The sequence below is a fragment of the Condylura cristata genome, unplaced genomic scaffold (assembly GCF_000260355.1).
Source record: "Condylura cristata isolate star-nosed mole 26May11 unplaced genomic scaffold, ConCri1.0 scaffold00045, whole genome shotgun sequence".
Taxonomy (NCBI): domain Eukaryota; kingdom Metazoa; phylum Chordata; class Mammalia; order Eulipotyphla; family Talpidae; genus Condylura; species Condylura cristata.
In genome coordinates, this window is record NW_004567146.1 from 3,739,791 (window position 1) to 3,765,748 (window position 25,958).

General features: G+C 34.5%; 3 protein-coding genes across 3 annotated transcripts; all 3 read left to right on the forward strand.

The window, feature by feature from the left end:
* The first annotated feature begins 1,659 nt into the window (after positions 1–1,659).
* LOC101630854 (olfactory receptor 4K3-like) lies at positions 1,660–2,571 on the forward strand. The gene has a single exon (XM_004694585.1). It carries the CDS (start codon positions 1,660–1,662, stop codon positions 2,569–2,571), a length of 912 nt encoding a protein of 303 aa, XP_004694642.1.
* An 8,044-nt stretch (positions 2,572–10,615) lies between these two features.
* Positions 10,616–11,554, forward strand: LOC101631079 (olfactory receptor 4K3-like). The gene has a single exon (XM_004694586.1). It carries the CDS (start codon positions 10,616–10,618, stop codon positions 11,552–11,554), a length of 939 nt encoding a protein of 312 aa, XP_004694643.1.
* Positions 11,555–24,652: 13,098 nt separating this feature from the next.
* LOC105853155 (olfactory receptor 4F17-like) lies at positions 24,653–25,591 on the forward strand. The gene has a single exon (XM_012734010.1). It carries the CDS (start codon positions 24,653–24,655, stop codon positions 25,589–25,591), a length of 939 nt encoding a protein of 312 aa, XP_012589464.1.
* The last annotated feature ends 367 nt before the right edge of the window (positions 25,592–25,958 follow it).

Sequence of the window (25,958 nt, forward strand, 5' to 3'; positions counted from 1 at the left end):
CATACATCTCTTGACCCCTTCAGTGGATTTTTATGTTAATTATGTTTTCATATTCTTTCAAATATGTTGCCAATAATAAATCCTCTATTAACTTTATTACTTTGGACATTTACCTTTTGGCCTGACTTTTCAGCAGTATAATAAGTGATTGTCATTGTTATAAATAGGAATTAAAAGTAAATATTATATAATTTTGGGAGGCCTGGTCGCGCAACGGGTTAAAGCTGGGACTGTAAGACAGCCACAGTTGCTTCAGCAAGTTCAATCCCCATACCCTGGAGGTGATTCACATGGCACAGCAAACTGCTCCTGTCTCACCCACTGTTCCCCTCAGCAGTGTACTTCGATGCTCCCCACTTTGTGGTGAGTCCTCTCACTGCACCTCTGGCCTTTACCCCAGTTCTGTATGCATTAATAAATACATCTTTTAAAATAATTACATAAGTTTTAGATAAGCATAATTTAAAATCAACATTGGTATATACTACATAAAGCTCACCACTAAAATCTTTATCGTAAGTAACTTGATGTACCGGCTCTCAAGAATTAATCAGCGGACCATTTTAGTTTATGCAGATATTTCCAGATTTTAGTTTCTTAGAAGTTATCTTGTTTTGTCTCTTTAAAATTAGGATGTGGATAATGCTGGCAAAATGAGATTTAAACCCACTGGAGAGTTCACAAATCAAGATTAAACTTCAGCATTAACCAAAATACACCACAGAAGTGGAAAGATTTCTTCCAGGTTCCAGAAGCTTTGACTTTCAGGTAGAGAAAACATTTTTTCCTGGTGTTCATTGAGTTCATCCTTTGTGCTGGACATTTATTCTTTCACTGTTTGCTAATCATGGTTTCCTTAAGGAGTTTTGTATTTTTTGACTACTTTCATTGTTGACAATTTAGTCATTTTACCAAGACGAGTATTAATACCTTTCTTTAAAACACATATTCACTAATAAAAAATATATGGCTTTATCAATGTCCTAGATGTCTCAGTTTTTCTTTTCCTAAACCTACTCGTAGACATATTTTTAAGTTTTTTACTTAAGTACCACTGGTTAATGTCCCTGTAAGTATTTTGGAAGTATAGTATCTCTCCATTCAGATGTGATCACCTGAAGTTGATCAATTTTTCAAATTTATATGTAGAAACTACTTTCCTACCATTTTCTTTGAAAACAAAATAAAGTATTTTATTTTAGCTTGGATACACAATTTGAATTTATTAATGTCTGCAAAGTGCACTGTAAGTTTCTATTGCTTTTCACCTTATAAAAGTTTTGTCCTGTAGATCTATTATGTTTTTTTTTTATTTTTCTTCATTACTATTAACACATCACTATCAATTTACATCGATGTATTTTATTTATGGTTCTGAACAATATTTTATTGTCCTACTTACAGTCATTATTGCAAATTTCTCCTTAAACAGATGCAAGAGTTTGTCTTAAACACATAAATATGAGTGAAGTAACTGTCATAGAATATGTGATAGCGGAACTTCACAAGATAAGGCTAAGTGGTTTTCCACAGTGATTACATCAATACATGTGTCAATCAGTAACATATAAGAATTACTCTTGTAATCACATATATAGATTCGGGAAATCTAATGTCATTTTTCTCTTCTTCAGGTAAATTTAGAACAAACTGGACTAAATGGAAGAAGCAAACCAGACTGTGGTTTCTGAATTTATTATTCTTGGGCTCTGTAGCTCATGGGAGCTCCAGGCCTTCTTCCTAGTAATATTTTCTTCACTTTATTTGATCACCATTTTAGGCAACGTCTTCATTGTGCTTATTATTATTATTGATCTTCACCTCCACTCCCCTATGTACTTTCTGTTAGCCAATCTTTCATTCATTGACTTTTGCCTTTCCTCAGTCACTACGCCTAAACTGATCACAGACTTTCCTAAGGAAGACAAGACCATCTCTTTTGGAGGTTGTATGTGTCAGATTTTCTTTGGACATTTTTTTGGAGGGGCTGAGATGGTGCTCCTTGTGTCAATGGCCTATGACCGTTATATAGCCATCTGTAAACCACTACATTACTCCACTGTCATGAACAGACAAATGTGCATTGGGTTAGTGATGACATCATGGATCATTGGCTTTGTGCATTCAATAAGTCAACTAGCTCTGATTATACGGTTGCCCTTCTGTGGACCCAGGGAACTGGACAGCTTTTTCTGTGATATCCCACTGGTAATCAAGCTAGCCTGCATGGACACCTATGTCCTAGAAATGCTGATAAATGCTGACAGTGGAGTATTGGCAGCCTTCTGCTTCATCGTGTTGATGATATCTTACTCTTATATTCTATTTACGGTCTGCCATCACTCAAAGGATGGGGCATCCAAGGCTCTCTCCACCTGCACTGCTCACATTACTGTGGTGGTGTTATTCTTTGGGCCTTGCATCTTCATCTATCTGTGGCCACTCAGCATCCCTTGGGTGGACAAGTTTCTTGCTGTATTTTATGCAGTCATCACACCTCTCCTAAATCCAGCCATTTATACTTTAAGAAACAAAGAGATTAAAAATGCCATCAAACGGTTACGATGTTAGCCCAGGGATAGATTTCTGTGGTTTTTTTTAAGTTTCACATTACAAACTGTTCACTGTATAATCCCAAAAGTACTCAAACCTTCCCTATCACCCAGGACTCAGTAGCATTCCCAGCTCACAAATGGAGAGCATTTGTACCTCCAGATATGCTTTTATCAACTGTCGTATTCCATAATAATTTCTTGACCATATGACCTCCTGTACTGGCAATTTGGTCTGTCTTTATGACTATGATGTCGATTGTCTTCAAAGATTACTTGAAATTCAAGTTAATGTACATAGTACTATTGTTGCTGCTAGTTCAACAATAAAGCAAATCCTGAAATTTTCTATTATGCTAAGCATTTTGCTGAGCAAAAGCATTATTCATAAAACATCTCTAAGTTTTTCAGTAAAAATGTATCTCTGTATCTTTATTTTTACAAATGAATAAATTAGCATTCACAGTGTTAAAGCTATCTACTTTTTCTGGAGAGACATCTATAGAGGTAATAATATCAGAAAAAATAATCATAATCATAACATGAAATAAGAGTTTTTCCTTCAACTTTGTTTCCTACATTTGAGAAAGCAAATATCTTTCAAAAATGTACACTAAATGAAAAGATGAATGTACTAGCAACCTGTAAGGAGTTTTTTATGTTTTTCAGTTTATAAACAGGTTAGGGAGGTCATTAGCTCTAGCAAATAAAGCATGGGAAAAGTGTTATGAGGATGTTATTAAAAGTCTAATCTCAGAATGAATTCTATTACCCACTTAATTCACTGCAGTGTTCAGATGACTTATAAGCAACTAAAGTACAACTAAAGTATAAACTATGTACAAAGTTTACGAATTGTTCATCACTCTATATAACTTTTGCAAGAACTTTCACTACATGTTTCAAAAGGCTTAAGTTCCCATTTCCATACTATATTCTGAGGTGTGTGATATACAGATTTCATACTGTTTTTTGTTTGTTTGTTTGTGTGTATGTCTTTTTTTAATTGAGGAAATGATGGTTTACACCACAGTATATCGCTTAGGTGTACTAGTTCTCACCTCATTCAATGTATGTGACCACATCACACCGAGTACCAAGGTACATGTGATCCTCAACCCCAGTCCATTTAGGTGCCCCTCTCTTCTTTACTCCCCCTCCTCCCATCTCTCCCTCGGGTGACCTCAATTCTACCTTTCTGGGGTTTCTCTTGGTTTGGTTTCCTTTCTTTATCATAGCACTTATCAAAGATAGCAGAGTATTTTGTATTCTGTAACATTCCCAACAGAGAATTTGAAGCATAAACTTTGAAAAATTATAATTTCTCTGTGTAGGCACAGATAGATAAGTAGGGATTCTGGACTTTTACCTTTTAATATCTTCATATATCAGTTTGGAAAACATGTCTTTGAACCTATTAAACTTCTACTATGCTTTTTAAACCTACTTAAATTTAAAATAGAATTAAATGTTAAAATATCACTTGCCTCTTTTTTATGATTTATTTAATATTTATGCATATAAGAACTGGGGTACAGGTCAGAGGTTTGGGGGTGAGAAGATTCACCAGAAACAGAGTAAGGAGCAGAATGGGCAGACTGACCAAAATACACTGCTGAAGGGGGCAGCAGGCAAGTCAAGAGAGGTCTGCTGTGCCATGTGGGTCAGCTCCTGACCAGGGATGGAACTGGTGCTGCAGACTGCTTCCCAGTGCTGTGCCACAAAAGAGGAAAGAGTAAGTTTCTTTCTTATTCATTCCTCTGTTAAAAATTTTCATTGGTTTTTGAATTCATTAATTTTAAATGTAATTTTTAAATGTATGAGCTATTTTATATTCTTTACTCCTATTAACAATTCAGAACTCTTTGGTCTGCTGCTGTTAACTGTTTTTCTCAGAAATATGAGCACACATTCCTGCTCTTTTCATGTTTCAAAATTATTTTAAGCATCGTAGACATTATACGTATTGCATTATGCCATGTAAGTCTGACTTGAAAGATATACACCCCCAGAATTTGTTCTTACTTATAGGAGGTATAAAGAATAATATATTATCATATGAATTCTATCAAGAAATAAGTGTATTTCAAAATGGATTCAGGCTTAATAAGAGTCAATACAATTTTGGTTTTAAACTGTCCCCTATACAAAATCCTGCCACATTTTTAGTATCACTCTAAGTGATCTGTCTCATCTCTTTGTCTGAAAGATTTCAGGTAATTCAATTTTACCCTTCAAAAATCTGTAGCTTAGATTTTTAGTTTTTTTCCTGATCACACCAAAATATGGTTTATACCTCAAGCAGAAATGCAGCTTTACATTGTCTCCATTTAATTTAATATGCCTAACAAGTAACAAGTACCCATTAAATATATAAATATTAAACAGAAAAATAAGCATGAACAGAAAATACATCAATATTACTGATTATCCAATTCTGAAAGAACTCAGTAATTCATTTTTGAGAAGACATAAAATTCTTTATAAATTCCTCCAACAGCAAAAGAATGAATCTAGATTACTACCTCACACCATGCACAAACATCAACTCAAAATGGATGAAAGATTTGGGTGTAACACCTGAAACCATGAAATAATAGAAAAAATATATATAGGGAAAATACTACAAGACATATACTTCAGTAGCATCTTGATTCATCACCCAAAGCAAAGAAAATGAAGGAAAAGATAAACACTTGGGACTACAGTGAACTGAAAAGTTTCTGTACAGCAAAAGAGACATTAACCAAAACAGACATCCACTGATTGAGAAAAGAATCTTTGCACTTCATGCAACAGACAAGGGACTGATCACAAAGATATACAAAGAGCTCACACAACTCAACAAAAACAAAGTAAACAATCTAGTCAAAAATTGGGCAGAAGAACTTAAAAGACACTTTCCAAAAAGGAAATGCAAATGGCCAACAAACATACAAAAAAAGGTTCAGCATCACATATCATCAGGGAACTGAAGATCATAACCACAATGAGATGGCACCTTAATACTAATAAGAATAGCACATATCAAAGTAACTAGCAACAACAAATGTTGGTGAGGATGAAATAAAAAAAGACTCATATTGCTTTTGGGAGTGCAATTGCTCCAACCACTATGGAAAGTTATGTGGAAGTTCCTAGGACTACCAAAAATGAAGCTACCACATGACCTAGTAATTTCACTCCTAAAAACACTAATTCAAAAGAATACTTGCGCCACCACATTTATTGCAGTACTATATGTAATAGTTAAAATTTGGAAACAACCCAAATACCAAAAAATGGACGATTGGATCAAGAAGATGTGGGGTTGTGGGGTGTATATATAGTGGAATATTACTCTGCAACGAAAAGGATAAACTCATGGCATTCCCAGCTACATGGATAGAGCTAGAAGGAATCATGTTCAGTGAAATAAGTCAGAAGGAAAAAGAAAAAAAAAATACTGAATGTGTTCACTTATAGGAAGAATAAAGGGGAACCCAATAAGACACAGGGGACAAGATAATAATAAACCAAAACAAAAGAATTATAAACCAGGGACATATTACAGGGAAGGGGAAGGGATCACAAGGAGGGAGGGAGGAGCACAGAAGACTGTGGTGATGGTGCACAGGTGAATTGGGGGAGGAAATTTTATGAGATCTACAATTGGGGTGGTCACTATAGTTTTAAAATGAACTGATATAAAATATAAATTTTTAAAATAATTTCTTCTGTTCCACTTGTGATTTTCTTCATCCCTAATTAAAATAATTTATTTTAGCCTCCGCTATATGCTGTAATATTACATAAATGTTTCATTTACAATGTTCACTTTGAAGAAATTATTTTGGAGTGATTTGGGTTTTTTGATTTTGCAAGCTACAAACATTTTATTGAGGGATCTATGTTTACAATTCTCAGATCTGTTACTCCATGAGCAACACCAAAATTACCAATAATCTCCATCACAGTCAACAACTTGGGCTCTTTATTTTTTCAATGTGCCTTTCATCTTCTTTCCTTGGGAATGTGGAGGCCAATTTTCTTCAGTATCCTCATTTGTCCTCCTTTATTGACTTTGGACTTGATTAATTAGGTCTCCTCAAAGACAGTATGTGACATGCAGTTCTTTCTATTGCAATCTGCTATTATTTTGCTGGAGCCTTGATGATATAGTAACCTGTTGGAAAGGGGAACATTCTATGTAATCATTTCAAATGATATCACTGTTTTCTAGCTGGTCTATATTTTAGAGTTGTAATTTTTACAAGTATTTCTCCAGTAGTGTAGTTATTCAACTCTTCTGACTTCCTTCCCTGGACACAGCATTCTCACTGTATTTTCTTGAAGGCATCACATTTTTTGACTATGATCAGTTAAAAAAATTATAACATAATAGTTTATTTTTACATAAATTTGATCATTTAAAGTTTGTAAATGATGCTCTGGAAATTTTCTTTCATGTGTCCTTCTTTATGGGGAAAGCCCTCGGTATATTACACAATATGTACTTTCACAATTTCCCTATTATAGCCACAAGGAAAAGATCTTCCTAAAATTTTATAGTGAGAACTATGTGCAGTTTCTAGAAAAAAAAGCCCACAAAAGCGTGCCACCCTAAAAATAAGGCCCTATGTAGCTTATATTCTAGTCCACACTCAGGATACACAAAACTACCATTCAAAGGTCCCAACCAGTGACTTCTCCTCCAGTTCAGCAGATCTCCCTTGGATCGCCTCTCTATGTTGCACTGAGGCTATTTGCCTTATGACCTTAGTTATGTTACCACTACCTAAAAATCATTGATTTCCAGTGTCCAGAGTTTTGTCAGTATAAAAACTCAGGTGACAAATTAAATACTATTTACCTCTCAGGGGTAAATCTGAAGTTGCCTACATGTTTGGCAGTGCTTCTCATTTTTAACTGATTATAGTTAACTAATTCCTTTTGCTCTATATAGTTTTTAAATTTGCTTAATTCTGATTGCAATTCATCTCCAAATGGACCTACTATTTCTGAATCTGAAAGTGGCAGAAATGGTGGACAGAGATCTGGAAAGTAAATTGCTGAAGAAATCATACACATACAGCTGTCTGAGTTTTCCCAAAAAAATAATCTGGCTACACCCAGGAAAATAAATGAAAAATTACCAGCTCTCTAAAAATATCTCATTGCATTTCAGAGGTCTATGGGTTTTTCAAGTTTCATATAATCATATATGAAACTCCCCTTTAAATCAACAACCTCCCCCACCTCAGAAACGACCTCTCATTAGTATTCAGTATCTGTCCACTAATATTCTTCAGTTATCACTTACAGAAATGTCTATAACATGGTTGACACTCAAACTATCAAATTTCAGAACTCTACTCAAGGAAACACTAAGAATGTTAAAACCTAAAGTTCTTGTAATCCAACGAACAGAAGTTCAAGTCCTGAACATTAGGTCGGTAGCATAGATGCAGCCTGGTAATATGGGCGGTCATTTGCTCATCCAAGCCCTCTCAGGATGAATATAACATATTCATGCACTTTACCACATGGCTAACATAGAGTAAAAGAAAAAAAATCCTTTTAATAAACAGAATGATTCACTATTTCAAATTGTCTCTTATAGTTATACTTAACTGTACTAACTTAGTAATAACTTTGAAAAAGACATGCTGACTTCAATATTCACTTCTACCTCAGGGAAAGTAAGAAGGTAAAGATCCCTGAGGAGTGTTATAGAGAATTTTTTCTTGAGTACAGAGGTCTATTTAAAACATATCATGGAACATTTCCAAAATCAGAGGATTCACTTTAGAGTGTATATATGTCACAGGGAGCAGATACATTCCAACAACACCAATCATGGCCAAAAACTGACTGGATATCATTTCCGACTTAAGTTGCAATCTAGAATAAACCCACTCCATCAGAGAAGATCACCTTTCAGAGTTGATGTTAGGTAAGTATATCTCAGTAATGTGATTATAAAATATCACTTTCAATGCCTACCTCTATTTTAAAAATAAGCTGGTTTTATTTTCTCTTTTTCATATCTGCATGTGGAGATTAGAGTTCTAAATGTTTTATTTAATGTGCTTACAGGAAGGATTATGGGTTTCTCTTCCAACTAATTCCTGGAACTTCTGAATTCCAACCAGCGGAAACACACACTAACAAAAAGCACCGCCTTTCTATAAACTAGTGGTTCCCAGAAGCTCTTCAGTTTGGGAAAGATGGGTTCTAGTGGATCCTCTAATTTCTCATGATATTTTCTAATTCCTTTGGATTTGACTTCTTCAACTATTTAATCCAACTGTAAGTGGACAAAAGCATTAGTTAGAAATTATCTGGGTAAAGTATCATACAACTTGAAGATGATGAAACTGAATGGATTTTAATGTAAGTCTGTCCATCCTTCTTATTGCTAGTGGCTATTTGTACTTGTATCTCCAACACCTCATCAGAGAAAAAAAAATCTTATTCCAGAATACTTACTTTTTATTCTTGTAATCTTGTCAACATTAGGAATCCTACCAGAAGCCGTTTCAGTAGGTAAGTTATAATGATAGATCACTGTTTATATTTCAGTATTATTAATTTCTGATATGTGACTCGGGAAAGCTAAGCTTTCTAGTTGTAAATTAGCAAGAAATGTGCATATTAAAAATAGATGTGTACATTAATGGACATAGTTTTCAGCAAAATGGTATTATAAAATATATAAATAAAGTAAGAAGATTTCAAGTAGGGTGATTGTTCACAGAAACTAATCCAGATGTTACTTATCATATTTTAAAAGTCTTGCTTTTACTATGAAAACAATTGAGCAGTAAAAGGTGCAGAATCTAAGGCATAAAAATGTATAAAAATGGAAAGTAAGAATTCTAAAGAAAAGAAAGGTCAATAGAGCTTCAAAATAGTAGGAAATTCTGTGATCTCATATAAGATTTAAAGTAAATCTGTTGCTATGTTGGCCAGGCTATGCAAAAGAACACAACTGAGATATTGCTGGTGGAAATGCAAAGTTCTTCAACATATGAAAGAACACTAACAAAAGTTTTTTGAAGCGGTTTTTTTAAGTACTTAACTCATGCTTTGAACATGATAAGTTGTGGTAGTCAACTCTGTAATCTCTCAATATCCAAACTGAAAATATGTAATAAGATAAAAGGCCAAGGTATGAGGAAATCTAGAGTAAAAAAGGGTAGGTAGGATGGGAGAAAAGAAATCTTGAACTTGGACTCTGGCTTACAGAAAATAAATTTATCTCAACAGGGATTAATGTAAACAATACAGTGAATAGTTTAAGTACAAATGAACTCAGAATTTTTATTTTCTGCCATGAAGGCCAGTCAGGAGAATGGTAACTCTCATGTGTCAGTCAATAAAACAAGTCTCAACAAAGAAATCTCTGTTACAGGTGAGGAATAAGGACCAGTTGAATTTTAAAGGACATGCATCAGCTGAAGGAAGACATGATTTTGTACAAATATTTTCAGTGGGCAATTCAAAAAGCATGAGAATATATATTTATCAAAAGTTTTAGTTATCCCCTGGGGTCTATTTTGGAACATAAATATCAGTTTTTAAGTTATTTGATAAACATTTTTCCCCAGATTTTATAGAAGATTGGTTCAATTGCATTTGCTTATAAATTTCCACTTAGCAAACTGCCTTTTCTGATAACATGTTTTGCATCATAAGTGTAGCATTAGATTATTGCCCTGGATTTAACCTGCTAAAATACACCAAATAAAAGCCACTGATTCAAACGTTAGAGAAATTGCTTATGGAACACATAATTACTGAAGGTTTCAATCAGAATATTTTTCTTGTTACCCATAGAGCTACACTTCTGATGTTCAAAGTTTTTGGCCCACCCATTTACACTCAGTTAGCTCCCTTTCTTAATCACACATATATTCAAGAAAACTTTATTTCCAGTTTTGAGTATATGGCTAAGATTGTACTTTTGACATGAGAAGTATTTATCTATTTTCTGACACCTCAACAAGAAGTTTTACTTTCCAATTTAGAAGCTCTTAGTTCATCTCTTTTTTAGGTTGCATTAGAACATGCTGTACTAAATGGAGCAAGCAAATCAGTCTGTGGTGTCTGAGTTTATTTTTCGTGGACTTTGTGATTCAAACGAACTTCAGAACTTCTTCTTACTGCCATTTTCAATGCTTTACCTCATGACTGTTGTGGGCAATCTCTTTGTTGTACTTTTAATCATCATTGACCCTCATCTCCACTCCCCAATGTACTTTCTCTTAGCCAATCTCTCATTTGTTGACTTCTGCCTTTCCTCAGTAACCACCCCTAAACTGGTCACAGACTTTCTAAGAGATAATAAGACCATATCCTTTGAGGGATGCATGACCCAGATCCTCTGTGTGCATTTCTTTGGAGGGGGAGAGATGGTATTACTTGTGACAATGGCTTATGACCGCTATGTGGCAATTTGCAAGCCACTCCACTACTCCAGCATCATGGACAGACAAAAGTGCATCTGGCTGGTGTTGATATCTTGGATCATTGGCTTGGTGCATTCCACAAGTCAACTGGCTATGATGCTAGTACTTCCCTTCTGTGGACCCAGAACCGTGGACAGTTTTTTCTGTGATATTCCTTTGGTGATCAAACTGGCCTGTACAGATACTCATAAGATGGGGATACTGATAAATGCTGACAGTGGAGTCCTGGCAACAACCTGTTTCATTATCTTGCTGATATCCTATACCTATATACTAATAACTGTTCGCCTTCGATCCAAAGATGGGGCATCAAAGGCACTTTCTACCTGTACTTCTCACATCACTGTGGTGGTGTTATTCTTTGGACCTTGCATCTTCATCTATCTGTGGCCACTTAGTATCACTTGGGTAGACAAGTTTCTTGCTGTATTTTACACAGTAATCACACCTCTCCTGAATCCAGCTATTTATACACTGAGAAATAAAGAAATTAAGAATGCAATGAAAAGACTAATAAATAAGCATGTGGATTCAAGAGATAAAATGTAGATCTTTCATATAATCAAATGGTTTACTATTTACACCTGACTTGGACCACACTTTAGCCTGTTAACTCAGCTCAAACTTCACTTGCTCATAGTTATAAGCTGTAGGCATTACAGATGTACTGTGCTTATTCCATTATGAAAATATGTTTAAAAGTCTAGAACAGTTATTTTTACCATTTGGAAAGAAAATAATTTGTATATATGTGCATAAATTCCTTTGTATATGTTCAAAGATTAACATGATGATAATGAAAATGATCATTAAAATTAAAAATCATAAATACTATTTATTATATGTTTCATTCAGGTAGTTCATTTATTTTTGATAAGGCAGTTCATTTATTATTGACTAAGTCACTTTGAGTTAGTTATTATTCTAGTCCATAAAAACACCTATTTATCTACCCTAAGGCTAATATTGCTACACAAGAAATGAATACTGGGTTAAAAGTATGCTATATTATTTTATCTTTTACTTATAAGGTAACATATGATATATAATACTATACATATATACACTAAATATTCTGTACATATCATATACAGCACTATATGATTTACAACACTATATGATTTAGAAGACATATATTAGCATATAACCAATCACAAAGCACCCACAGTCCTTCCCCATAGATCTCTGGGCCCCTCCCTACACTTTTCCATGTATACATGCACTTAGAGTAAAATGATAAATCAATAAAACTGTAATATTTCTGCCTTGTACTTTAGCATGATCTATATATTTCAGTTTATGAAGCCTATGTTTAGATCTGAAGTCTGAGTAACCTGAAATGAAATTACACAGGAAGAAGTGTTTTAACCCCTTAAATCGTCTTTTATCTTCTTATGTAAATAAATAATCTTATGATTAAAATGTTACATTAAATCTAAGTTAAGAAAAAAACTGTGTATGGAACAAATATGTTTTATTTGAAAGCATTAGAGATTTAATGATGAGAAGAAAACAAATGAGAAACCATCAATTAGAAAAAAACACATAAAAATTTCCTACAATTAAAAAACTTCCTCAAAAGTGAATTTAAAAAGAGGGGAGGAGGTGCTTGGAAAACAAATTGTTACGGACATTCAGCTCATTAGTAGTTAGGGGAATGCAACTTATCATTAGAAATTGGGGAAATGAAATGTAATGAATTTTCACTATACACTTGTTAAATGGGTAAAAGGAAAATGTAGCAACAAGTATTAGTATTGAGATTTTGTATTAATGGAAATTTTAGTCCTACTAATGGATGTAAGCTGATTTAACCATTCTTCCAAGCAACTTGGAATTGTTAGGTACATCTGAGTATATGAATGCAGTTTTGTCAATAACTGGCTGCTATCTGGTCACTAGTATCCTTGTGCCTGTTCTTTTTGCTAATACAAATGCCCCATTCTCCAAATTTAACTAGACACAAGACCACACAGCTACAGATGTCAATAAATTATTTTTTAGATATAAATAACTAAATTCTTTTTTTTTGACAGATATAACTAAATTATTAACTCTGGCAACATAGTGTGACAGGAAATGTGTTAAAGTTTCCCATTGATCTCTTCAAGACATCAGCTCCAGATTCCTTTCCCTGTCCCAGTGGTTGAGTCCCAGAAATACCAGAGCAGAATATTTGGATTCAGTAACGGAACCAAAGTGTTGAGAAACACAGAGCAGATGTTACAACCAGAAAATGCTATAAGTTACAAATTTAAGGCAAAAATATACTTTTGTTTTCCCTTTGCTCTACAAGTTAAATATAAAAGGTAAAAGTCACAACATAAAACAATTGAGGGAAAAAATATATACACTATATACTGTGTACATATATAAGCTTTAACTACAGGTTTTGGTCTGTGGACAGTTCTGGAACATATACCATAACATTTGTTTCCTGTGGAAGCCCTCTCCTGACATACAAAAATATGCATGCACATACACACATGCATTATACAAGGAATTGTAAAATGAATATTAAAAATGCATGCAGTATGGTGTTATGATTAGTAGGTTAGATTGGAAAAGAGTAATTATGCCAGCACCTTGTGATCTTTCAAATAAAATTGCCTCTGATATGCATATTTATAATTCTAGATAATGTATTACTGAATAAAAATGTGTTACAAACTATTAAAATGTCTTAATTTCTAGTGTACTGAAAAGAACCGAAGAGAGAAAACACTAATTTTGGGTTCAATTCAATCCAATATTGAAAAAGTTAATAATGACATATCAATTTTTATCTCTATTCAATAAATCAAAAGAGGATGATGACACAGTAAAAAACAAAACAGGTTGAACAAAAATTGATCTCTTGTAGTTCCAATATAAAGCAAGTAAAAACTGTGTCAAGTTGTTTGCAACCGAACCAGATGACCTGGAATCATTACTCAGATAATTGCAGACATGCATAGGACAGAAGATAGTTTCTTAAGCTATTTCGAAGATGAAATTATTTCAGCCATGCTTACTGATATCAATCTTCACTTTTAGTAGCCAGCATTTATTAAAAAAAAATTATTGGAAATCCACTTGCTTTCACACCTCTTTGTGGAAGGAACATAACAGCAATGAATCATATCGAGCCCTTGCTAAGCTTATCATTAATCTTGCTAGAGTACAAAATGAGGTCTTACTGTCAATCTCATTTCTAGGCATATAAATTTCATTTAACTCGAGCATTTCAACACAACTTCTAAGCGATCCACATTTATAAAAGAGATACAATGGAAATTCTTCATTTTTATTTTTATGTAATTTATATATACCTCACCTTATTCATGTTCACGTTTGTACAATATATTTTTTCTCTTCTTAAAATTTTTGAAATGAATACTAATAAATGTAAAGTACATACAGACATAATGATTTATGGGCAGCAACTACAGCCATACTTGCTGGAACTTTATCACACGCATTTTGAAAGGAAGAGATGTACATCGATGGATATAGGTATCCACTGCAAGAAAATTAATCTCAGAGGGTAGAAATAATTAAATAATAGAGAAAAATTAATGAACTAAAATTTAAATCCAAATAATCAAGAAAATTGATTATTTTAATAGTTTAACAAAATTAGTAATATTATCACTAGGATATCGAAGAATAAAGGGCAAATAACTGATACCAGAAATTAAAAGGGAGACAATTCTACAGCTGCTATAGTGATTAGAAATATTACAAGATGATGTACTAAAATTTCACCTTCCCTTTTTCAACCTCATCTTTCACAGGAGCCACTCACTCTGGCAATCTGCTGTAATGGCTTTCCAATTACACATTTCCCATAAGAAATATTTAACACATCTGTCATGGTCTCTGCTATAAAGACCAAGAACAGACACTAATAAATTGTTTTGGACACTAAAGTATTTGTGAAAAAAATACCAAATGGAATCTAGAGTTTAAGGGTTACCACTGAAAGTTGGTCATACAATTTGCCTCAAATACCTCAAATCACCTCCCTAAACCCACTATAATTATATGATAGTAGAACACATTAAGCTGTGTTAAGTATAAGTAAGTTTAGTTATTGTCCTGGGATAGGCAACTCTATAAGATTAGGTAAACTGTTTTTTTTTTTAATTAGTAATAATATATGAAAAACACTCATATTTCAAAACTACTCATCACAGAAACCTGACCCTTCTCATGTTAAATTTGGTCAAGTAAGAAAAATCAATCATGTAGCTGCATACTCACATTGCCTCAACTTTTCTTGATATAGTTTCTATTGCTAATAAAGGAAGAAGGGGACAAGCACAAAGTAGACAGGGACAGAGGAACTATGGTAGGGGGAGCTGGAGCTTTGCTAGAACACTGTGGCAACGCACCAGAAGGAGGGACTTTATACTTCCAAAATACAGAAGGGGGGATATTATACTTCCAAAATACAAAAACAGTATTAAACAATGGTACCCCAATTACAAAAGAAAGGAAGAGAACAACTAGTCAGTAAAAGCTGTGATCTTAATTAATGCTTTAATGCCGAATCTACTCCATGTCCACTCTACAGATAGGCTTAATGACAATAATATTTATGAGTTCAGTTTTGGAAAGAAAAAAATCATCAAGCTATTTTAAAGTTGGTTCTGCCTATTCTTGTCTTGATTTCTCCTTTTTTCCACAATTTATACTTTTAAGTATGGTAATACAATCCTATTCACAGACTCATTATATTGTAATCCTTTTTTTTTTTTTAGTTCTATGTTTAGGGAATTTGTCAATATATTTCCTATAAAAAGCCTTGCCATTTTAGTCAAAAAGGAGTGACATCTTTAAGCTAATCTCACCAGAAAATAGAGTCAGCTTTCCTCTAAATATTTTCATATTTAATAGAGTACTTTAAATAGATTTAATCACTTCTCTTTCCTTTAAACATGTGGATTATTTCTTCAGAAAAGGTTTCCCAAAGAAAGCTGTAACAAATGAAAATCAAAGCAAACCTGCAGTAAGCCATTGGTAGGACAGTATACATATATAGGTGGCTTGTAAATACTGTAAAACACATCACTTATGTGTATTTAGCCCAAAGACATATTCTGCTTTTTAAAAAAAAAAAAATCCTGACTATAGAATTCCACATAGAATAATTTACATATTGAAACTCTTAAGTGAAATCTTTCAATTTATATTTGCTTTATCCTTCAAACTCCACAATATTAAAATATCCATTCACCATTTTAAAAACTCTAAGTGGAATTAGTTATTATGAATGAGCAATGGCATTTGGTATTTAACATGATATTATTGATAAACATATAATCAGTTATTCTGATAACTTTCAGTATTCCAATGGATATCTCTAACCTTAATTTTGATAAAAATATTGTCAGAATCACATAATAAATGGGCATCACACTGAACTGTTATATTTCCCTAAAATTCTGTTCTGCATCACATGACACTTGACTCTTGGGAAAAACCCATGCTCATGGAAGACCCAATTTCTATAGAAAGCCAATACTGGAGCATATGTTAGTCATTAGTATCCAGTCCTGTTAATTGGTTCCACTCCTAAAGGTAAGAGCTGTTTATAAGTCTATCTAAAGGAGTGTTACTGTTTCTCAATCCATTCTTGTTGCTATAAGTAAACAGCCTGGACTTCTGCAGGTAAGTAGAAAGCAACTTTTAACAGTCAAGCATCTGGACATCCACTGTATCCTTGCAAGTATTCCATGTGTGTGTGTGTGTGTGTGTGTGTGTGTGTGTGTGTGTACATACTACATCCTCCATACATTCATCTGCTTGGAGCATTTAGGTTTTTCCATATATCTTGGCTACTGTAAATAGTGTGGCAATAAACAGGCTTCCTTTCAAATTAGTGTGTTTGTATTTTCAGGAAGATTCCTAGGAGTGAAATAGCTGAATTATGAGACAGATCAAATGTTAGTGTTTAAGGAACCTCTGGGAGAACAATGGCATAACATAAGAGGTTGTCAGGCCTCTGGCCACTCTGGCACCTTCCCTGTGGGGATTCAGGGGAGAAGTCGTCGTTCTGGTGTCCTGGCAGCTTCAGAGAAGGTTATGAGGCCTCTGGTGATCTGGGCAGGTGATGGTGTCACTAGTGCCTGAGGTTGTTATAGGTGGTGGTGGTCCCTGGAGAGGATTACTGGGGAGGATAGATAACCCCAGGAAAAATGCTAAAATATATCATATGTCATAAAATGTATCATATTGGGGGTAGGACAACAGATAAGAGATATAAGGGTACTGCAGAAGAGCACAAGGGTTTCATTCAGTCTTCAGTATTCAATGTTTTCACATCTTTAGCATTTAAGGTCAGCAGATTCTGGCCCCCACCACACCAAATTTCAGAAGTCTGTTATGGGCCTCTATATGTAGTGCTCTCCAGCAGTCAACATCAGATAGGGACATTTAAGAGGCTTTGCAAGTAGCCAAGTGACTGAAACTTTCTGTTTTGCTCCAGTTACAGCCTGGCAGAGAAGGCAAAGACCCAGAGTCAAGTGTCTCCCTGAGCAGCATAAGTATGGTCATTTGTCAGGTCGGTCACCACTTCAGCTGCTGTTCTGAGTATCACTTATCTAATGCTGCACTGGGGCATCTCAGCAGCTCCAGAAGCACCTAAGTGGCCATGATAGATGAATGAATTAAAAAGATGTAGCATATGTACAGAATGGCATCTAGCAACCTGTGTTTTTGTAACTTCTCTTTCAATTTATAAACAGGTTATTGAGTTCTTTAGCTATACCAAATGAAGCATGGAAAAGTGTTATGAAGATGGTATCAAAAGTCTAATCTTAGAATGGACTCTATTACCATTTAATTCACTACAGTGTTTAGATGACCTATAAGCAGCTAAATTATGTACAAAGTTCATGAACTGTCCATCACTTGTCATGAAACTTTTGCAAGAATTCTTACTGTAGAGGTGGAGTGAGGAATCGGATCAAAAACAGTGGAGGGAGGGAAATGCACTGGACTATGGTGATGGCAAACAGGTGATTTGGTGATGGAAAGCCCATGGGAATTACACCTGAGATGGAAAAATGCATAAAATGATGTAAAAATAAACTGTTATTTTTTTTAAAAGAATTCTTACTGTATGTTTCAGAAGGTTTAAGTTTCTATTTCCTTACTGATATCTATGGTGTTTGATACTCTTCAGGTTTCATACTATTTTTATTTATTTTGCATTATTGAGGAAATGCTGGTTTACAATACAGTACATAATTTAGTTCTCACCTTATTAAATGTATGTTACCAAACCATACCCAAACCAAAGCACCTATAATTCTCCACCCTTGTCCATTTGGGTGCCCCTCTCACTACATTGTTCCCCATTCTCAAACCTCTCCCTCCGGTAACCCCAGTTCTAGCTTTCTAGGTTTTCTTTTGGTTCAGTTTTATATATTCCTTTGTTTTGTTCCTTAATCATAATGCATTTTCAATATGGCATGGTATTCTGGACTGTGTAACATTCCCAACAGAAAGACTGAAGCATAAACGTTTAAAAAAATAATTCTCTGTGTATGTACGATACATAAATATGGATTCTGGATTTTTTATCCTTTTCAATCTTTACATTTCATATTCTAAAATATCACTTAGTTCAATCTTATTCATTCTTTTGTTAAAAGATTTCACTGTTGGTGGGCCCTCCCTGGTGGTGCAGCGGGTTAAAGCACACCACTAAGAAGCTAAAGCCACTTCCATTTGAGTTCAATCCCTGCCAGCCCTGGAGGTGATCCACAGGGAGCAAGAGACCTCTCCTGACCCACCCACTGCTCCCCTCAGCAGTGTACTTCATTAGTCGGCCTGTTCTGCTCCCCACTGTCTCTAGTGAATCCTCTCACTGCCCCTGCACCTCTGGCCTGTACCATGTATAAATAAATACATCTTTAAAAAAATAAAGTAATATGTTCTTTTAAAAAAGTTTTCAGTTTTATTTTCATTTCCTTAATGTTTAATGTCATTTTAAATGTGTGAGCTATTTTATATTCTTTGAGCATATCACCAATTCAGACCTCTTTGGTCTGCTGCTGTTAACTATTTTTCTCAATATGATCCACATATTCATGCTCTTAAATGATTCACAACTATTTTATGCATCATAGACACTATATATATTGTTTTAAGTCACATAAGTCTGACATGATAGATACATCTCCCCAGAATCTATTTTTTTCTTACCTAAAAGAGCTATAAGGAAGAAGATTGATCTCACATAGATTCTATCAAGAAATTAAGTGTGTTTTTCTATTGAGAAGTGTGGATTAAGTTTTTTATGAGTCAATACATTTTTGGTTTTGAACCTATATAAAATCCTTATATAAAATCCTTCCACATTTTTAGTAACATTCTAAGCAATCTGTCTTGTCTCTCAGCCTGAAAGATTTCAGGTAATTCAATTTTACCCTTCAAAATTCTAGAGCTCTGTGTCTTTTCCCTGATAGTTCCAAAATATGGCTTATACCTCAAGCAGATATTTGGCTTAACATTGTCCCTATTTAATTTAATGCACCTAACAAGTACCCATTACAAATACAAATATTAAGCAGAAAAATAAGCATGAACAGAAAATATATCAATACTACTGATCATGCAATTCAGAAAGAACTCGGCAAATCACTGTTGAAAGACAAAAAATTCTTTATAAATTTCTTCTGTTCCAATGGTGATTTTCTTCATCGTTAATGAAAATACTGCTTTTTTTTAAGTTTAGCTATATTTTGAAATATTAGGTAAATATTTCATTTACAACGTTCACCTTGAAGAAATTATTTTGGAGTGATTTGGGGTTTTTGATTTTGAAAACTGCATTGCTTTTTTTTTTTTTTTAAAGATTTATTTATTTGTGCATACAGAACTGGGGTACAGGCCAGAGGCTCAGGGGCGGTGAGAGGCTTCACCAGAGACACAGTGGGGAACAGAACAGGCAGATCAACAAAGTACACTGCTGAGGGGAGCAGCGGGCGGGTCAGGAGAGGTCTGCCACGCCATGTGGTCTCCTCCGGGGCAGGCGGGAATCGAACTCATGCGGAAGCGTCTTTAGATTCTCAGTGCTGTGCTTTAACCCGCTGCGCCACCAGGGAGGGCCGAAAACTGCATTGCTTTTATTGAGGTTTTCAACATGTATGAGACTTAGGGATTTAAGTTTACACTACTCAAATGTGTTACACCACGACCAACACTAAAAATCTCCATCATTGTCTGCAATTTGGGGATTGTTATATTTCATTCTTTTTCAATATGCCTTTCATCTTCTTTCCTTGGAAATGTGGAGGCCAGTTTTCTTGAGTACCCTTATTTTGTCCTCCTTTATTGACTTTGGACTTGCTCTACTCAAACACAGTGTGTGACATGCAATTCTTTCTATTGTAATCTGCTGTTGCTATGCTGGAGCCCTGTTGGTATAGTGATAACCTGTTGGAAAGGAGAGCATTTTCTATAATCTTCAGAGATTACATCACCATTTTCTAGGTGGCCTATATTTTAGAGCTGTGACTTTTACAAATGTTTCTCCAGTGGTATAGTTGCTCAACTCTTCTGAATTCCTTCTCTGGAAGCAGCATTGCCAGTGTTTTTCTTGAAGACTATATCTTTTGGCTATGATAAAGTTTTTAAATGATGCTCTAGAAAATTTCTTTCATGTGTCCTTTGTTATGGGGAAGGATCCGGGTATATTACGCAATGCTTACTTTTAACATTCCCCAGCCATAGCCATAAGGAAAGGATCTTTCTAAAATTTTACTCTGAGAACCATATGGGGTTTCTTGAAGTGAAGAAAAAGTGTGCCACCTGAGCTCTCCTTGGTGGCTCAACAGGTTAAAGCATAGCTCTATGAAACTCTCCAGAGATACTGCAGCACGAGTTCAATCCCCAACCAGGGAGCTGACCCACTTGGCACGGCAGACCTCTCCTGACCCACCCACTGCTCCCCTCAGCAGTGTATTTCAGTTGATCTGACTGTTCTGCTCTTCACTCTGTCTCTAGTGAATCCTTTCACCCCCCGCACCTCTGGCCTGTACTCATTCCTCTAAGTATAAAGAAGTAAATTAAAAAAAAAAAAAAGTGTGCCACTCTAAACATAAAACACTGTAGTTCACATTCTAGTCCACACTCAGGTAACAATAAATCACAAATTACCATTCAATGGTCCCAAACAGTGACTTCTTTTATTGTTAAGTAGATCTCCCCTAGGCTTCTCGGAGGAAATTTTCCTTATGATCTCAGTTATCTTATGACTACATAAAAATCATTGGCTTTCAGTATCCAGAGTTTTAAAGTAAAAGTTCTAGTGACATTTAAGTATATTTTACCTGTCAGGCATAAGTCAGACGTTTCCTACATGTTCTGGCACTGCTTTCAACCCTTTCTCATGTCTTACTGAATATAATTCATTCATTTCTTTTGCTTTATATTGTTCTCAAATTTGTTCAACTCTGAATACTATTATCTCCAAATGGACCTATTATTTCTGAATCTGACAGTGGCAGAAATATCGGAAAGGGAAATTCAGGATATTATATTGCTTTGCTAAAAAAAATCATTACATGTACAACTATCTGAGTTTTCCAAAAATGATAAAAAGCTTTCAACAACCAGGAAAATAAATGAAAAATTACCAATCTCCAGAAATATCTTAATGCATTTCAGAGGTTGTGTGTGTGTGTGTGTGAGTGTGTGTGTGTGTTTTCAAGTTTCATAGCCATCACATGTCCTCAAGCTCTCCTTTAAAGCAACAACTTCTCCCATCCCTGTGTAACTACCTCTCATTAGTCTTCAGTATCCTTTCACTAATACCCTTCAATTATCACTTAGAGAAATGTCTATAACATGATTGACACTCAGACTATAAAATTTCAGAACTCTACTCAAGGAAACACAGAGAATATTAAAACCTAATGTTCTTGAAATCCAAAGATCAGAGGTTAAAGTCATGAGCATTAAGTTGATACCATAGTTGCATCATGCCTAAACAGGCTGTCATTTACTCACTCATTTCATGCATTAAAGCCCTCTTGGGATGAAAATGACATCTTTGTGCACTTTACCACAAGTCTAACATAGAGTAAAAGAAAAAAAGTCACATCCTCTTAATAACCAGAATGATGCAATATTTTAAACTTCTGTCTCTTACATTACAGTTGTATTTAACTGTATTAACTACACTCTAGCTTTGAAAAATGCATGATGGTCTCAATACCCATCTCTACCTTAGGGAAATTAAGAAGCTAAAGATCCCTTAGGAGAGTTATAGAGATTTTTTTTTTCCCAAGTACTTACGTATATTTAAAACAGATCAATGGAAAATTTCCAAAATCAGAGACTACACTTTAGAGTGTATATATATTACAGGGAGCAGATACACCAATCATGGCCAAAAATTGACCGGACATCATTTCAGACTTAAGTTAGGATCTAGAATAAGCCCTCTTTGTCAGAGTTGATGCATGTAGGGTGAGTATACCTAGCAATGTGATTGTAAAATATCACTTTCAGTACTGCTCCTCTATTTTTAAAATTAGTTGATTTTATTTTCTCCATGCAGCACTTTTTCCATACCAGATGTGGAGATTAGAGTTCTAAATGTCCTATTTAATGTGCTTACAGGAAGAATTATAGGCTTCTCTTCCAAGTAATTCCTGGAAATTCTGAATTCCAACCAGCACATTCACATACTAACAAAAAGGACTACCTTTCTATAAATAGTGGTTCCTAGAAGCTCTTCAGTTTGGGGAAGATAGGTTCTGGCAGATCATCCGATTTCTCATGATATTTTCTAATTCCTTTGGATTTGACTTCTTCGAATAGTTAATACAATCGTAAGTGGAGAAAAACATTAGTTAAAATTTATCTGGCTAAAGTATCATACAACTTGAAGATGATGAAACTGAATGAATTTTAATGTAAATCTGTACATCTTTCCTATTGCTACTGGTTATTTGTACTTGTGTCTCCAAAACCTCATCACAGAAAAAAGTTATATTCCAGAAAACTTTAACTTATTTTTTATTCTTGTAACAAGTCTTGTCCACACTAAGAATCCTGCCAGAAGTCGTTTCTGTAGGTAAGTTATACTGATAGATCACTGTTTATATTTCAATATTATTAATTTCTGATTTGTAACTCAGGAAAGCTAAGCTTCCTTGTAAAATGGCAAGAAATATGCACATTAAAAACAGATTGTACATTAGTGTACATAGTTTATTAGTCTCATATTTTTATTTATTGTGTAAAATAAAATAAGTAGATTTCAAGTAGGGTGATATCCAAAGAATCTAATCCAGATGGTCGCTTATCATATTTAAAAAGTCTTACTTTTACGATGGAAAAAAAAAAAAAAAAAACACTGGGCAGAAAAAGGTAAAAAAAAACCAAACAACAAAATGCACAAAGATGGAATATAAGAGTTCTAAAGAAAAAGAAAGGTCAATAGCGCTTCAAAATAGTAGGCAATTCTGTGATCTTATAAAGGATTGAAAGTGTATTCAGTTGCTGTGTTGGTCAGAATATGTAAAAGAATGCAATTGAGACACTGCTTGTGGAAAAGTCACCACCATATGAAAGGAAACCAACAAAAACTTTAAAAAAAATGTTTTTAAAGTACTTAACACAGATTTGGAATATGGTAAGTTCTGGATAGTCAACTCTGTGATCTCTGTTTCCACACTGAAAACATGTAGTAGGATAAAATGCCAAGATATGAGGAAAAATTAGACTAAAAGAGGGATGGGAGGAAAGATAGCTTGAACTTGGCCTCTGGCTTACAGAAAATAAATTTATTTCAACAGAGATTAATGTAAAAAATACAGTGAATAGTTTACAGTGAATAAGTACATATGAACTCAGAATTTTTATTTTCTGCCATGAAGTTCAATCAGGAGAATGGTAACTCTTATGTGTCAGTCAATAAAACAAGTCTCAACAAAGAAATCTCTGTTACAGGTGAGGAATAAAGACCAGTTGTTGTATTTTAAAGGGACATTCATCACCTGAAGGAAAATATATTTTGTATACAATTTCAATGGGAAATTCAAAATGCATAGGAATATATATACTTCTCGAAAATTTTAGTTATTCTCTGGAGCCTTTTTTTTGAACATTAATATCTGTTATCAACTTATATGATACATAATTTTCACCAAAATTTATAGAAGACTGGTTTAATTCCATCTGCGCATAAATATCCAGTAGGCAATGTGTCTGTTTTTGAGAAAATGTTTTGCAACAGTGTAGTATTAGATTATTGCCCTGGATTGAACCTGGTAAAATACAGAACCTCTGAGTATATTTTACAGCTATGATTGTCATTGCATAAACCATTGATTAAATATTTGGATCTTTGGAGAAAATGTTTGTGGAACACATAATTACTGAAGTTTCAGTCAGAATATTTTTCTTGCTACCTGTATGGGTTAGACTTCTAATGGTCCACTCTTGTACACTCAGTTAGCTCCTCTTCAATCATATATATTCAAGAAAACTTAATTTCCAGTTTTGAGTATATGGCTACAAATTTAATTTTGACATGAGAAGTATTTATCTATTCTCTGACATCTAAACAATAAGTTTTGCTTTATATTCTAAAGGTTCTTAGTTCATTTCTTTTTTAGGTTGCATTAGAACATGCTGTACTAAATGGAGCAAGCAAATCAGACTATGGTGTCTGAATTTATTTTTCGTGGACTTTGTGATTCAAGCAAAATCCAGACCTTCCTCTTACTGCCATTTTCAGCGCTCTACCTCATGACTGTTGTAGGAAATCTCTTTGTTGTGCTTTTAATCTTCATTGACCCTCATCTGCATTCCCCAATGTACTTTCTCTTAGCCAATCTCTCATTTGTTGACTTCTGTCTTTCCTCGGTAACCACCCCTAGACTAATCACAGACTTACTAAGAGCTAATAAGACCATGTCCTTTGAAGGCTGCATGGCACAGATCTTCTCTGAGCATATTTTTGGAGGGGGAGAGATGGTATTACTTGTGACAATGGCTTATGACCGCTATGTGGCAATTTGCAAGCCACTCCACTACCACAGCATCATGGACAAACAAAAGTGCATCTGGCTAATTTCTATATCTTGGATCAGTGGCTTTGTGCATTCTCTAAGTCAACTGCTTATGATTTTAGAACTTCCCTTCTGTGGACCCAGAATAGTGGACAGCTTTTTCTGTGATATCCCTGTGGTGATCAAACTGGCCTGTACGGATAGTCCTAAAATGGGATTACTGATCAATGCTGACAGTGGTGTCTTGTCAACAATCTGTTTCATAGTCTTGCTAATATCCTACATCTATATACTGACAAATGTCCGCCATCGCTCCAAAGATGGGGCATCAAAGGCACTCTCTACCTGTATCTCTCATATCACAGTGGTGGTGTTATTTTTTGTACCCTGCATCTTCATCTACCTGTGGCCGCTTAATATCACTTGGGTAGACAAGTTTCTTGCTGTGTTTTACACAGTAATCACACCTGTGATGAATCCAGCTATTTATACACTGAGAAATAAAGACATTAAGAATGCCATAAAAAGACTTAAAAGCAAACATAAGGATTCAAAAGATAAATTGTAGATCTTTGATGTTTTCAAAAGATTCGCTATGTGTTTGTGACTTGGACCACATTTTAACCTGTAAACTCAGTTCAGACTTTACCTCCTCATAGCTATAAGCTATAGGCATTCCAGATGTACTGTGCTTATGAATATATATTTAAAAATCTAGCACACTTATTCTTCCCACTTGAGAGAAAAATAGCTTCCACATATGTTTGCATAAATTCCTTTGTATATGTTCAAAGATTAACAGATGACAATGATGAAAATGATCATTAAAAAATAAAAATCATAACTACTGTTTACTAAATATTGCTTAGGTTCCCAACTTCATGTTAACCATTAAGGTTTCATTTGTTACTGATAAAGTTACTCTGAATTCGGGA